Genomic DNA, 13710 nt, shown 5'->3' on the forward strand with positions numbered 1-13710 from the left:
TAGTCTTAAATGTGAACAAGATTAAATCAAGCAATGTAAATATCAAATACAATTATCAGAATTTATTAATATCAGAATTTTAAAACATTAACGATAAATGTATGTGCATATATACACAGTATAGATTAGTCTAAAACAAGAGTCCCAACAAATTTCCAAAATAAAAAAAAGAAAGAAGATCCAGTATAAAAGTGAAGTGTGAAATGGTGTCCAAAAATGATGTGATAAACTATTCCATGGACTGGTTGGATCCATAGTAGTCTTCAGATATTAGGTGTAATAAGTGAACTTGAAAAGTAAAAAAAAATACAGTAGTGCAGATTGTTATATATATATATATATATATATATATATATATATTTATAAACCCCCAAAATAAAAGTTAGGCTTACTGGAACATCTAAAAAATATAGAAACGTCCCATAGGAAACCTTGAGGAGATATTCTCCTGTATGGCTTGATCGTTGACTCGTTTCGACCCACAAACTGGGCCCTTTTTCACGACTTTTCTTTTTATATATTGGATTGTATTAGACCACATATGCACCTATGTCTATCGTTTGTTTTAACAATTCTTATACATTTTTTTGATAATTACACTGTTTAATGAAATCGCTCCCTTTATGCATTTAAATAAAAATACATATAACTCTGTGTTGGCAAAGTATTGGTTTTTTCATCATACCCTTAATTTATCTAATCTTTTTTTTCCCTTTAATATTTTTAACAGAGTGCCATGGTTCTAATGAATGCCTACTGCAACAAAATCATGAAACCCATAGATGGATCCTGCTGCCAACCTATTCCTCCCCTCACAGTTATACAAAAATTAGCCGCATGCTTTTTTATTTTAAGTATTGTTGTTTACTTATCACTCGCCATAATTCAGCGGAATAGACATAGGAAGAACAAACTGATAACAGACATTGAAAGTGGTGAAGAGAAAAAGCCAGCGACGGCCACCCCTGCTGCCTCAAGTCTAGAAACTCTTCTCGTGTCATCCTGCAAACTGGGCATCATTATGGCATATTTTTACTTCTGTGATCGTGCAAACCTCTTTATGAAGGAGAACAAATTTTACACACATTCTTCTTTTTTCATACCGATTATCTACATCCTTGTGCTGGGTGTGTTTTACAATGAAAACACTAAAGAGGTACATTTTTTAAGAAATATTTTTACATTGTTCATTTCTTTGTATCTCTCTCTTTCCATGTAAACAAAACGTTCATTATATACACAGAAACAATGTGTGAAGTTTTTGCTTTATATATTTAATTCCTCTGTATTTTTTAACTCTTAAATCAATCATCTTATAGATGCTTACTTAAAGGAACATTTAAATACAAACAAACATGCTGTAATTTGTTAGGGCATACTATTTTTTTTAATTAGGGGCACAAGTTTGCTATAATGAATTAGAGCATGCAATTTTTACATTAGAATCATCCAGAACATTGGATGGATAGGTATAGATAGATATATAGGTATAGATATCTATTTTACATTAACATTATAATATATATGTTTAATAAATGGGGCCAATGGCACCCCCTGATGGATACAAAATCGGCCTGTATATTATATTTTGGTATATTCCTAGATACAATACTGGCCTTGGGGTGCTGTGTATTAATATCAAATTTATCTACAAAAACAGTCAGTGGTAAATCCCACCGGCAGTGAAAGAATACACGTTAGCACTCTCTTATTCCAGAAGGAAATAGTAATATAATGTCTATACAGTGTTTGTTTGGTTTGACTGGTTTGCACGGATTTGAATAAAACATATAAACTTTATTATTTCATTCGTTAAAACATGGGATTAATTTAAAAATAACAGAGAGAGACACAGATTTGTAAAAAAAATAGAGGGCACAGATCTATATGATCAAATCATAAATGCCATACAATTAGACTATACATTCACTGATGAATATCTCAATGCCGCTGCCAAATGATAGTTAGAGCTCCTAAAATAGGTAGCTACTGACTGGCGTACTATGGTTAAAAATAACACCTATATTCGCTATATAAATATATCTGTATGGCAGCTGCACTGGTTATGGAGAACAATGAAACCACAGTGTGGCCGAAAATAAATGATATTAACTGTATAATATGCTCATAATATTGCCAGGAATGGAAAAAACGTTCCTAGGATCAAGTCTTCATAATATAAACAACAAATGTAGAGTAACACAAATCAAGATACAAGAGTGTCATATAGATACAGTATGTTGCCACGTTATACATTTATTTTATTTTACTACAGCATACATTTATAATTTAGACAAACATCAGCCTTGATTGGGAGCACATCTTTTCTGTTTATGTTCAGATTACTCTTTTATACACTTGAAATTGTATAGATAATGGTCTATAAAAGCGAATAAATGTCATGCTCTAATTAACGACCCTGTACTACCAGTATATGTTTAACCCCACAAAGGGGTTCAACCTAGAGTAGAAGTGCTGCTCGGGACCTGCTGGTCCCTAGAGGAAACTGCCAGTGATCCAATCAGCAGCACTAGTTACACAACTGAGCTTGACACCATGCCTGGTAAATATAGTTTTCTAGGATGCAACAAATATCTAATTAAAGTTGAGTTTAATGAAAGTAAACAATGTAAAATATAAAAGAAATGGGTAAAGCATAAACCAATTAAATGGATATATTGCAAATAGTTAGCAATTTGCTGAGCCCATTCAATTCCATTTCTAATAAGCTGTAATTGTTTCTTCTACACAACATTTTTTTTAAACCCATGTTATAGTAAAGTCATATGAACTTTTAAAATATGTATAATCTTTTAAATCTGTTTTCCGATTTTTAGGTGATAACTTATTTCTTTCCTGTTTCATATTAAAAAGAACTGCTTAAAATCCAGTGAAAAGTCACAGACAAAACTAGGCATACCCTATAGTGCCACCACCTTCTTAATTTACACAGCTGGTCAAATGAACACTTGATTTCACTGTTTGTATTGATATGTTTGTAGCAGGGTCCTAATGACCACTTTTCTAAGAAATACGTAATTTTAAAGAAGGTGTTTAAGAAATCCAAATGGTATCATGCCACTTGGAATATTGCATTAAGAATCCAAACTACTTTTTATTTTATTACTTACATCTAATAAATAATGAATAAAGAAAAATATTACCTGAATGTGTTATTGCAGCAGAAATAATTTGCTAAGCTAAAATGTGAGCCATGGACAATGCAATATCATTTTCTCTTTCTGAGGACATAGACCGTAAACTGACAAATTTATCTACAGTATAAGTTGGGCAGTAATTTAACAGAGAGAACAAAATTTACAAGCATATATTACAAATCAATCTATGGATTTTTTTAATATAAATGATTTATTATATTGGATTTTTAATTATTGAAGTGTTAAGTGTAAAGTTTTAGTTTTTATAAAGTAATGGGGGGCACCATGTTGTGACCTAGATTTCCCTAAAAGCTTATGTTTAATTTATCTACTCTGCTGAGGCCGCTAAGGGGCATGGATTAATGGCCATTTAAACTCAGGCTGTTTACCTGTAATATAGAATTACATAAATGTTCCTCTGTGTTAGCGCTGCGGAATCTGTTGGCGCTCTACAAATAACCGATAATAATAATAACTTTATTTAATTACAGACAAAATTGTTAAACAGGGAACAAACAGATGAATGGAAAGGTTGGATGCAACTTGTCATTTTAATCTACCACGTTTCCGGAGCAAGTTCTGTAAGTTACATGTTACCTGGCACTATTTGTTTTTAAATCTAAGCAAAATATTCTTAAAAATATGAAAAGATTATCTCAATTCCAGTCATAGAAATACACCAGTGTTACAATCTTTTAAAAAAGGTTTTCAATTTACTTGTATTATCAAATTTGCTTTGTTCTCTAGATATGTAGATGGGTTCTTTAGATAGGTAGCGTGCACGTGTCTGGAGAACTTCATGACTGGAGTGCTGCCATCTAGTGCTCTTTCTAATGTATAGCAATGTTGCAAGACCGCTGCAATATAGTGCGGAAGACACGTGCACACTCCTGAACTTAAGATTTGATAAAAGAAGTAAATTGGAAAGTTGTTTAAAATTGTATGCTCTGTATCATGAAAGAACAATTGGGAGTTTTATGTCCCTTTAAGCATAAGTGCACTAGTAGGTCAATAAAATTGGTTCACGCTCAGGTTATCCATCTATAGCTTTTAAATTGCACCATTTCAAAATTCATTGTCTTGAGGACTTTTGTAAAAAAAATGTTTTTAACCTTTACACTTTTAATAAATGCATTGTATTCATATTAGTGTCATAGTGTCTTGCATTTCATAATATATGTGCACAATTATATTTTGGTCTTGCTAATGTGATTCATGATGCTAAGCACAGACTGTATCTAAAACAATTATTAGTACTTACTGAAGTTAAGAAGTTGGAGGTGATCTGCACTCTATATAACGTAGTATACATTTTGGCTGGATTAGAGAAGAAGGCAAGGGTTGACAGGAAATTATAGGTTAAGTCGACTTGCGAAATGTGTGTGGTATGAAGCTCTCAGACAAAAATAGACACCAATAGTAATTAAATCTCTCATTAAAAGTATATTTGATCTGATTGCAATTACAAAATAGTTTAGTAATGAATTAAAAGTTACACAATATACAGTATGATTGTTTTATAATTATTGGTAAAATATTTGCACATTCCATTCCTCTGGGGTGGCTGTGTGTTTGAGATTAGATAAGAATGTTTTCTTTTACAAAGATATGACGAGTCCACGGATTTCATCCTTACTTGTGGGATATTAACCTCCTGCTAACAGGAAGTGGCATAGAGCACCACAGCAGAGCTGTATATAGCCCCTCCCCTTCCCTTCCCCTCCACCCCCAGTCATTCTCTTTGCCTGTGTTATACTAGGAAGACATGGTAAAGTGAGGTGTTAGTTTTAGTTTCTCCAATCAAGAAGTTTTTTTTATTTTAAATGGTACCGGTGCGTACTATTTTCCTCAGGGAGATATGGAAGAAGATTTCTGCCCTGAGGTTTGATGATCTTAGCATTTGTAACTAAGATCCACGCTGGTTCCCACAAGACTTCTTAAGGTAGACATGAGACATCTTCAGTGTGGAGACCTGTTTCATGCTACAAGCAGCATTAAGGTATGTGCAGCCTTTTTTTCTGAGGAGACTTGGTGTATCAGAACTGTCTGGCATTATTTCCCTGTATGGGAATGGGGTAAGCAGTAAAACCTATTTTAATAAGAGGGGTGTTACTGGAGTCCCTATATTATATTTATCATTAGTTGATATTTGGGCATTATGTGACATGGGAGACGATGTAAAAAACGAAGTTTTATGTTTTTTATTTTTGGCACTTAAAACTTATTGGTTTTATGCTTGAGGGTTGTATTGTGTGTGTATTTCTACTTTAGTGCAAAACTGCATTCCCATGCGCTGTTGTTTGGACCTACTCCAACTTTTGACCTTAAGGGGCGGAGCCTATTTTGGCGCATTTCCTTCAGGTTTAGCAGCAGCAAACAGTAACTCGGTGGCTCCTGGACTGTGTAGCTGGTCTGAAGGGTTGGAAACTTGATTCAAAGTACTCTGGGGACAGGTAGGCGCCACAGCAGAGCTGTGGCGAGGTGTAGAGGGTATCTTTTGACTAGATGTTGCTATAAGTACTTCTAAAGCCTTATATCTGCCCTTGCTTCTGGGTGCAGTAATTTTTGGATTAACCAACAATATTTAAGTTAAATTTGGGAATAATTTAACGTTTTTTGTGCATTTTGGAAAAATTGTAACACTTTTTCTTTTCTTAAAGGCACAGTACACATTTTTTCTAATGTTTATTTTATACTATAAATAAGTGTTTAAACTACTTTTGTGGTATTTCTAGTCTGTTTAACATGTCTGACATTGAGGTTTCTCATTGTTCTATGTGTTTAGAAGCTATTGTTCAACCCCCTCTAACATTGTGTAACTTTTGTACTGAAAGGGCTTTACAATGTAAAAAGCATATTTTAAATAAAGTAAGTGTGCCTAAGGATGATTCTCAGTCTGAAGAGAATCAGGATATGCCATCCAATTCTCCCAAAGTGTCACAACCTTTAACGCCCCCAACAAAAGCGACGCCTGGTACTTCTAGTGCGTCTAATTCCTTTACTATACAGGCAGGAGATGGCTGCAGTTATGTCAACTACCCTTACAGAGGTATTGTCTAAATTACCAGTGTTGCAGGGTAAATGCAGTAGGTCAAGTATTAATGTAAATACTGAATCCTCTGATGCTTTATTAGCTATTTCCGATGTTCCCTCACAGTGCTCTGAGTTGGGGATCAGGGAATTACTGTCTGAGGGTGAAATTTCTGATTTAGGGAATGTTTTGCCTCAGACAGATTTGGATGCTATGTCATTTAAATTTAAGCTTGAACACCTCCGCCTGTTACTTAGGGAGGTTTTAGCGATTCTGGATGATTGTGACCCTATTGTGATTCCTCCAGAGAAATTGTGTAAAATGGATAAATATTTGGAAGTTCCTACTTACACTGATGTTTTTCCGGTTCCTAAGAGAATTGCGGAAATTGTTAGAAAGGAATGGGATAGACCAGGTATACCGTTTTCTCCCCCTCCTAATTTTAAGAAAATGTTTCCCATATCAGATACCATTCAGGACTCATGGCAAACGGTCCCTAAGGTAGAGGGAGCTATATCTACCCTAGCTAACTACTATACCCATTGAGGATAGTTGTGGTTTCAAAGACCCTATGGATAAGAAATTAGAGGGTCTTCTAAAGAGATTATTTGTTAATCAGGGGTTTCTTTTACAACCTACGGCTTGCATTGTTCCAGTAACTACTGCAGCAGCTTTTTGGTTTGAGGCTCTAAAAGAGTCTCTTAAGGTTGAGATTCCATTAGATGACATCTTAGATAGAATTAAGGCTCTCAAGCTAGCTAATTCTTTTATTACTGATGCCGCTTTTCAAATTGCTAAATTAGCGGCAAAAAATGCAGGATTTGCTATTTTAGCACGTAGGGCATTGTGGTTCAAATCTTGGTCTGCTGATGTGTCATCAAAACATAAGCTTTTAGCTATTCCCTTTAAAGGTAAGACCCTTTTCGGGCCAGAATTGAAGGAAATCATTTCTGATATTACAGGAGGTAAAGGCCATGCCCTACCTCAGGATAAATCGGTTAAAATGAGGGGTAAACAGAATAATTTGAGTTCCTTTCGGGACTTTAAAGGAGGACACCCCACTTCTTCTTCTTCCTCAAAGCAGGAATGGAATTTTACCCAATCTAAGTCAGTCTGGAGACCTAATCAGAACTGGAATAAGGGTAAACAATCCAAAAAGCCCGCTGCTGCTCCTAAGATAGCATGAAGGGGCGGCCCCCGATCCAGGACTGGATCTAGTAGGGGGCAGACTCTCTTTCTTTGCTCAGGCTTGGGCAAGAGATGTTCAGGATCCCTGGGCACTAGAAATAGTGACCCACGGTTATCAATTGGAATTCAAGAACTTTCTCCCAAGAGGGAGATTTCATCTTTCAAAGTTATCTGCAAACCAGATAAAAAGAGAGGCGTTCTTACGCTGTGTAAAAGACTTTTTTACCATGGGAGTAATTTGTCCAGTTCCAAAATTGGAACAGGGACAGGGGTTTTACTCAAACCTATTTGTGGTTCCCAAAAAAGAGGGAACTTTCAGACCCATTTTAGATCTCAAGTGTCTAAACAAGTTTCTCAGAGTCCCATCGTTCAAGATGGAGACTATACGAACAATCTTACCATTGATCCAGGATGGTCAATATATGACTACCGTGGATTTAAAGGATGCTTACCTTCATATTCCAATCCACAAAGGATCATCATCGGTTTCTAAGGTTTGCCTTCTTGGACAAACATTATCACTTCGTGGCTCTTCCTTTCGGGTTGGCCACAGCACCCAGAATCTTCACAAAGGTTCTAGGGTCTCTTTTGGTGGTTCTCAGACCGCGAGGAATAGCGGTGGTGCCTTATCTGGACAATATTCTGATTCAGGCGTCAACATATCATCTGACAAACTCTCACACGGACACAGTGTTGTCATTTCTGAGAACCCACGGCTGGAAGGTGAACATAGAGAAGAGTTCACTTGTCCCACAGACAAGGGTTCCTTTCTTGGGAACTCTGATAGACTCGGTAGTCATTAAAAAATTTCTGACGGAGGTCAGAAAATCAAAGATTCTAAATACTTGCCGAGCACTTCAGTCCATTCCTCGGCCATCAGTGGCTCAGTGTATGGAGGTAATTGGATTTATGGTAGCGACAATGGATATCGTTCCGTTTGCTCGCTTCCATCTTAGATCACTGCAACTGTGCATGCTCGGACAGTGGAATGGGGATTATGCAGATTTATCTCCTTAGATAAATCTGGATCAAGAGACCAGAAACTCTCTTCTTTGATGGTTGTCGCCGGATCATCTGTCCCAAGGGACTTGTTTCCGCAGACCCTCGTGGGTGATAGTGACAACAGATGCCAGCCTTCTGGGCTGGGGTGCAGTTTGGAACTCCCTGAAGGCTCAGGGTGTTTGGACTCAAGTGGAGTCTCTACTTCCAATCAATATTCTGGAACTGAGAGCAATATTCAATACGCTTCAGGCGTGGCCTCAGTTGGCTTCGGCCAAATTCATCAGATTCCAGTCGGACAACATCACAACTGTGGCATTTATCAATCATCAGGGGGGAACAAGGAGTTCCTTAGCGATGATAGATGTATCCAAGATAATCAGTTGGGCGGAGGCCCACTCTTGTCATCTGTCAGCAATCTACATCTCAGGAGTAAAGAACTGGGAAGCAGATTTTCTAAGTCGGCAGACTTTTCATCCGGGGGAGTGGGAACTTCACCCAGAGGTATTTGCCTCATTGATTCTCAGATGGGGCAGACCGGAATTGGATTTGATGGCATCTCGACAGAATGCCAAGCTTCCAGGATACGGATGAACTGATAGATGCCTTGGCAGTGCCTTGGTTGTTCAGCCTAGCTTATGTGTTTCCGCCGTTTCCTCTCCTTCCATGCGTGATTGCTCGAATCTAACAGGAGAGAGCTTCAGTGATCCTGATAGCGCCTGCGTGGCCATGCAGGATTTGGTATGCGGATCTAGTGGACATGTCCTCTTTGCCACCATGGAAACTTCCATTGAGACAGGACCTTCTCATTCAAGGTCCTTTCCAACATCCAAATCTAATTTCTCTGCAGCTGACTGTGTGGAGATTGAACGCTTGATTTTATCGAAGCGAGGATTCTCTGATTCGGTCATCAATACTTTGATATAGGCTAGAAAGCCTGACACTAGAAAAAGCTATCATAAGATATGGTGTAAATATCTTTATTGGTGTGAATCCAAGAGTTACTCATGGAGTAAAGTTGGGATTCCTAGGATTCCGTCTTTTCTCCAAGAAGGATTGGAGAAAGGGTTATCAGCAAGTTCCTTAAGGGGACAAATTTCAGCTTTGTCAATTCTGTTTCACAAACGTTTGGCAAATGTACCAGATGTTAAGTCTTTTTGTCAGGCTTTATCTAGAATTAAGCCTGTATTTAGACCCATTACTCCTCCCTGGAGTTTGAATTTAGTTCGAGTTCTTCAAGGGGTTCCGTTTGAACCCATGCATTCCATGGATATCAAATTGTTATCCTGGAAAATTCTGTTTTTAGGTTGTTTTAAATAAGAATATTAATCAGGAAATTGTTGTTCCTTCCTTGTGTCCTAACCCTTCTTCTAAGAAGGAGCGTATGTTGCATAATTTGGATGTGGTCCGTGCCTTAAAGTTTTACTTACAGGCAACTAAGGATTTCCGTCAATCTTCTTCTTTATTGATTGTTTATTCTGGAAAGCGTAGGGGTCAGAGAGCTACGGCTACCTCTCTTTCTTTTTGGCTGAGAAGTATCATTCGCCTGGCATATGAGACTGCTGGACAGCAGCCTCCTGAAAGAATTACAGCTCATTCTACCATGGGCTTTTAGAAGCAATGCATCTGTTGAACAGATTTGTAAGGCTGCGACTTGGTCGTCCCTTCACACTTTTTCCAAATTTTACAAATTTGATACTTTTGCTTCTTCTGAGGCAATTTTTGGGAGAAAGGTTCTTCAAGCAGTGGTGCCTTCCGTTTAGGTTCCTGTCTTGTCCCTCCCTTTCATCCGTGTCCTATTGCTTTGGTATTGGTTTCCCACAAGTAAGGATGAAATCCGTGGACTCGTCATATCTTTTTAAAAGAAAACTAAATTTATGCTGACCTGATAAATTACTTTCTTTTACGATATGACGAGTCCACGGCCCACCCTGTTCTTTTTAAGACAGTTTTTCTTTATATTTTTTGTAAACTTCAGTCACCTCTGCACCTTTTTAGCCTTTCCTTTTTCTCTTCCTATACCTTCGGCCGAATGACTGAGGGTGGAGGGGGAGGGGAGGGACTATATATACAGCTCTGCTGTGGTGCTCTTTGCCACTTCCTGTTAGCAGGAGGTTAATATCCCACAAGTAAGGATGAAATCCGTAGACTCGTCATATCGTAAAAGAAAGTAATTTATCAGGTAAGCATAAATTTAGTTTTCTAATAATTCATGGAACAGTGCGTAAATTTCAGCAAAGAAAGTTCCGGGAGAACCAGGGTTTGTCACAGTGATGTTCTAGTGTCTAGTGGGATGCAGAACTTTAATTTTCAGTGGAGAACACTGATTTATATGCCAGTAAAGTGTATTTTATAGTAATTGTTTGTTATACTGATTATGTGTTTATTTGAAAATAATCATTTATCTTGCATAATGTTGAATACATCTCTATGAACAGTCCATTGGTGTAAAGTGTATTGGGGTATTAACAAGTATAAATAATTCAAATTGCAATGTTTAACAAAGCCACAGGAGACCCGGAAAAACAGAGAGAAAGCAAGAGAACCATGGAGTTTTGCATTTTTTTTACTCTTTTTAATAGTAGCAAAAATATTCTAATAATAATGAAGGTTGTAGCTTAAATTCAATGACTGTCTTGTGACATGAATTCTGATTTGCTGCTTTTGTACAAAAATACTTGTATTTACACGGTTTCTTCTCCTCAGTTTTTGCCTGTATATATGCATATCCGAGTTTTGGTTGCAGCGTATTTGTTTCAGACCGGCTATGGACATTTTTCCTATTTTTGGCTTAAAGGAGACTTTGGAATTTATCGAGTTGCTCAGGTATGGATTAAAAATGAACTTAAGTCATAGTATAACATGTATGAATTACTTAAAAAGAATAATTATCTCAAACAAATGTTATAAAAGTATACTTTTCTGTTTTAATGAAGAAGTCTCCAAATTTGAGTAGCCTCTCATTTTGTCTATCTGCCAGAATAACGGTTGATACTGAATATAAAATACACATATTCAAATATTTTAAATGTTTTGATTGATCTCTGCTTCAGACAATTTAAATTATTACACTTCTGCAATATTTTTTTTTTTTTTTATAAAAATGTATATGCTAAGTGGTGAAATATATATACATTTCAAAGCTGATTTCTCTTTACATACATGTAACAATTTAAAACTTGAGTATTGGAATTTTCATGTGTTTTCATAATTGATTTGGGGTCTTAAATGCTGCAGTTTACATGTTTTTTTTACCATTGAATTAATTTTTTTTTTAAAATAAAGGCTATTGATTATGCAGTAAGGTTGTCATTGACCTGAGCAGCCTCCCGATTCCTTATCTACAAGAAATGCGTGGAGGTCTGTCATGGCACTGGCTATGAGGTGTAGGGATGTATGACATAGGGGTGGCTATTATTCCCACTAATGCTTCTGAAATACATTTACTGTGCATTAGAAGTCTAGAGAAGTCAGCTATGTTTCATGTTTAGGCTTCCGGTTAAAATTAAATTTTAGTCTTCTTCAGTCCTGCTTCAGTAAATAAAAAAACAAATGAAATGTTACCTGCATATGTATTGAAACCCCTCCTATTAATATTTAGTCATGCCACCTTTTGTTGTAATAATAGCTTCTAGCCTTTTGGGTAAGGTATCTAGCAGCTTTCTGCACTGGCTGAGGGTAATCTTTGATTATTCTTGGCAGATTTGCTCCAGGTGGTTCAAGTTGTTTTTTTTTTGGCACTTGTAGACTGCAAATTCTCGGAAACAATTGAAGTCAGGTCCTTGACTGGGCTACTGTAGGATATACATGTTTTTGTTCTTGATCTATTTCAAAGTTGCTTTTGCTTTGTTCTTGGGACCATTATTTTTCTGTAATGGGAACTTCCTCACAATTGTTAACATTTTAGCATACTGAAAAGGGTTTCCCTGTATTTTGTTGCATCCATTCTTCCTTCATTCTCACAAGATTCCCAGGCCCTGCTGATGAGAAGCACCGCACAGCAGGATAATACTTCACTGTAGGTATAGTGTTTTTTGAGGTATGGGCAGAGTTTCGCTTTTTCGCCTCACATAGTATTTAGAATTTTGGGCAAAAATCTCTTATCTTGGTCTGATCTGAATGCAAAACGTTTCCCATATCTTAATTGAGTCAGTCTTATGTTTTGTAGCAAACTTCTGACAAGCTTTCATATGGCTTGTTTTCATTAAGGGTTGTTTTTCTTTCCCCCCTCCTATATAGAGCTACTGACATTTTTTTTATTGGTGCACATTTATTCTAGTTTCAGCCACTGACCTCTGTAGCTCCTTTAAAGTGACCAATATAACGTGGCTTTTTCTCCTTGCTTGGTCATTAAGATTTTGAGGACAAACACTTCTTGGCATTGTCTGGTTTAATGTAGCGTCCCCATCCGGTTAATTGATCCAACACTTTACCATTTTCCTAATTGATGCAGTTTGGGATCTCTATCTCTTATGGCTGTAGAATGCCCTTTAGTCTTTACTGTCACAGCTCTCCTTCAGATCTGCAACCTGGGAGTGTTATCTATAGAAAAATGCTTATTACTATGTGAGAAAAAACAATGTTACCTTATTATCATACTTATGTTTGAGATTAAATATTCACAGAACAAGTTCAATGTATAAACGTTTTTTGAGTATAATGCGAGAATAGTATAATATGGATTGTAGAGGATTACAATTTAAAAGCTATTATATATATATATGTTTAATTGGATGTGTTTTCAGTGCAATCATTTATGTGCTACATTTTCTTATGTTTTACACAGGTCTTATTCCGTCTCAACTTCTTGGTTGTGATCCTTTGTATTGTAATGGATCGACCATATCAATTCTATTATTTTGTTCCACTTGTCAGCTTTTGGTTCATGGTCATCTATGGGTCATTAGCTATGTGGCCTCAGATTATCCAGAAGAAAGCAAATGGTAATGCCCTTATTATATGTACTGTAAATGAAGTGCTTATGATTATATTAATAACAAACTATTTCTGACAAATATTATGTTTATTTATATTACCAGACGTATACCAAAAAAAAACTAAACTATTTTACCTACAACAACAAGGTAAAATTGGACTTGCAAATACACTTTCCTGCAGAATACTGATATTTTACTAATGTGTATCAAATGTGACAAAAAATCCATCAGTGCTCTCTCCAGGACCCATATAAAGGGACAGATTACAATTGAATTTTTTATTGTTTTAAAAGATAGATAATTCCTTTATTACCCATTCCGCAGTTTTGCACAACCAACACAGTTATATTAATATACGTTTTACCTATGTGATTACCTTGTAGCTAAGCATCTTCTG

The 13710-nt window shown here is 36.4% G+C and overlaps 1 protein-coding gene across 2 annotated transcripts in view; it reads left to right on the forward strand.

Moving 5' to 3' along the window:
• The window catches only part of CASD1 (CAS1 domain containing 1), a 248486-nt gene that overhangs the window by 194648 nt on the left and 40128 nt on the right, over positions 1-13710 (forward strand). For both annotated transcript variants that reach the window (XM_053714060.1, XM_053714061.1), the window contains exons 10-13: positions 731-1156; positions 3650-3739; positions 11083-11202; positions 13163-13319. In XM_053714060.1, coding sequence (XP_053570035.1) covers positions 731-1156; positions 3650-3739; positions 11083-11202; positions 13163-13319 — 793 coding nt within the window. The remainder of the gene's footprint in view (positions 1-730; positions 1157-3649; positions 3740-11082; positions 11203-13162; positions 13320-13710) is intronic.

The sequence above is a fragment of the Bombina bombina genome, chromosome 5 (assembly GCF_027579735.1).
Source record: "Bombina bombina isolate aBomBom1 chromosome 5, aBomBom1.pri, whole genome shotgun sequence".
In the NCBI taxonomy this organism is placed as follows: Eukaryota; Metazoa; Chordata; class Amphibia; order Anura; family Bombinatoridae; genus Bombina; species Bombina bombina.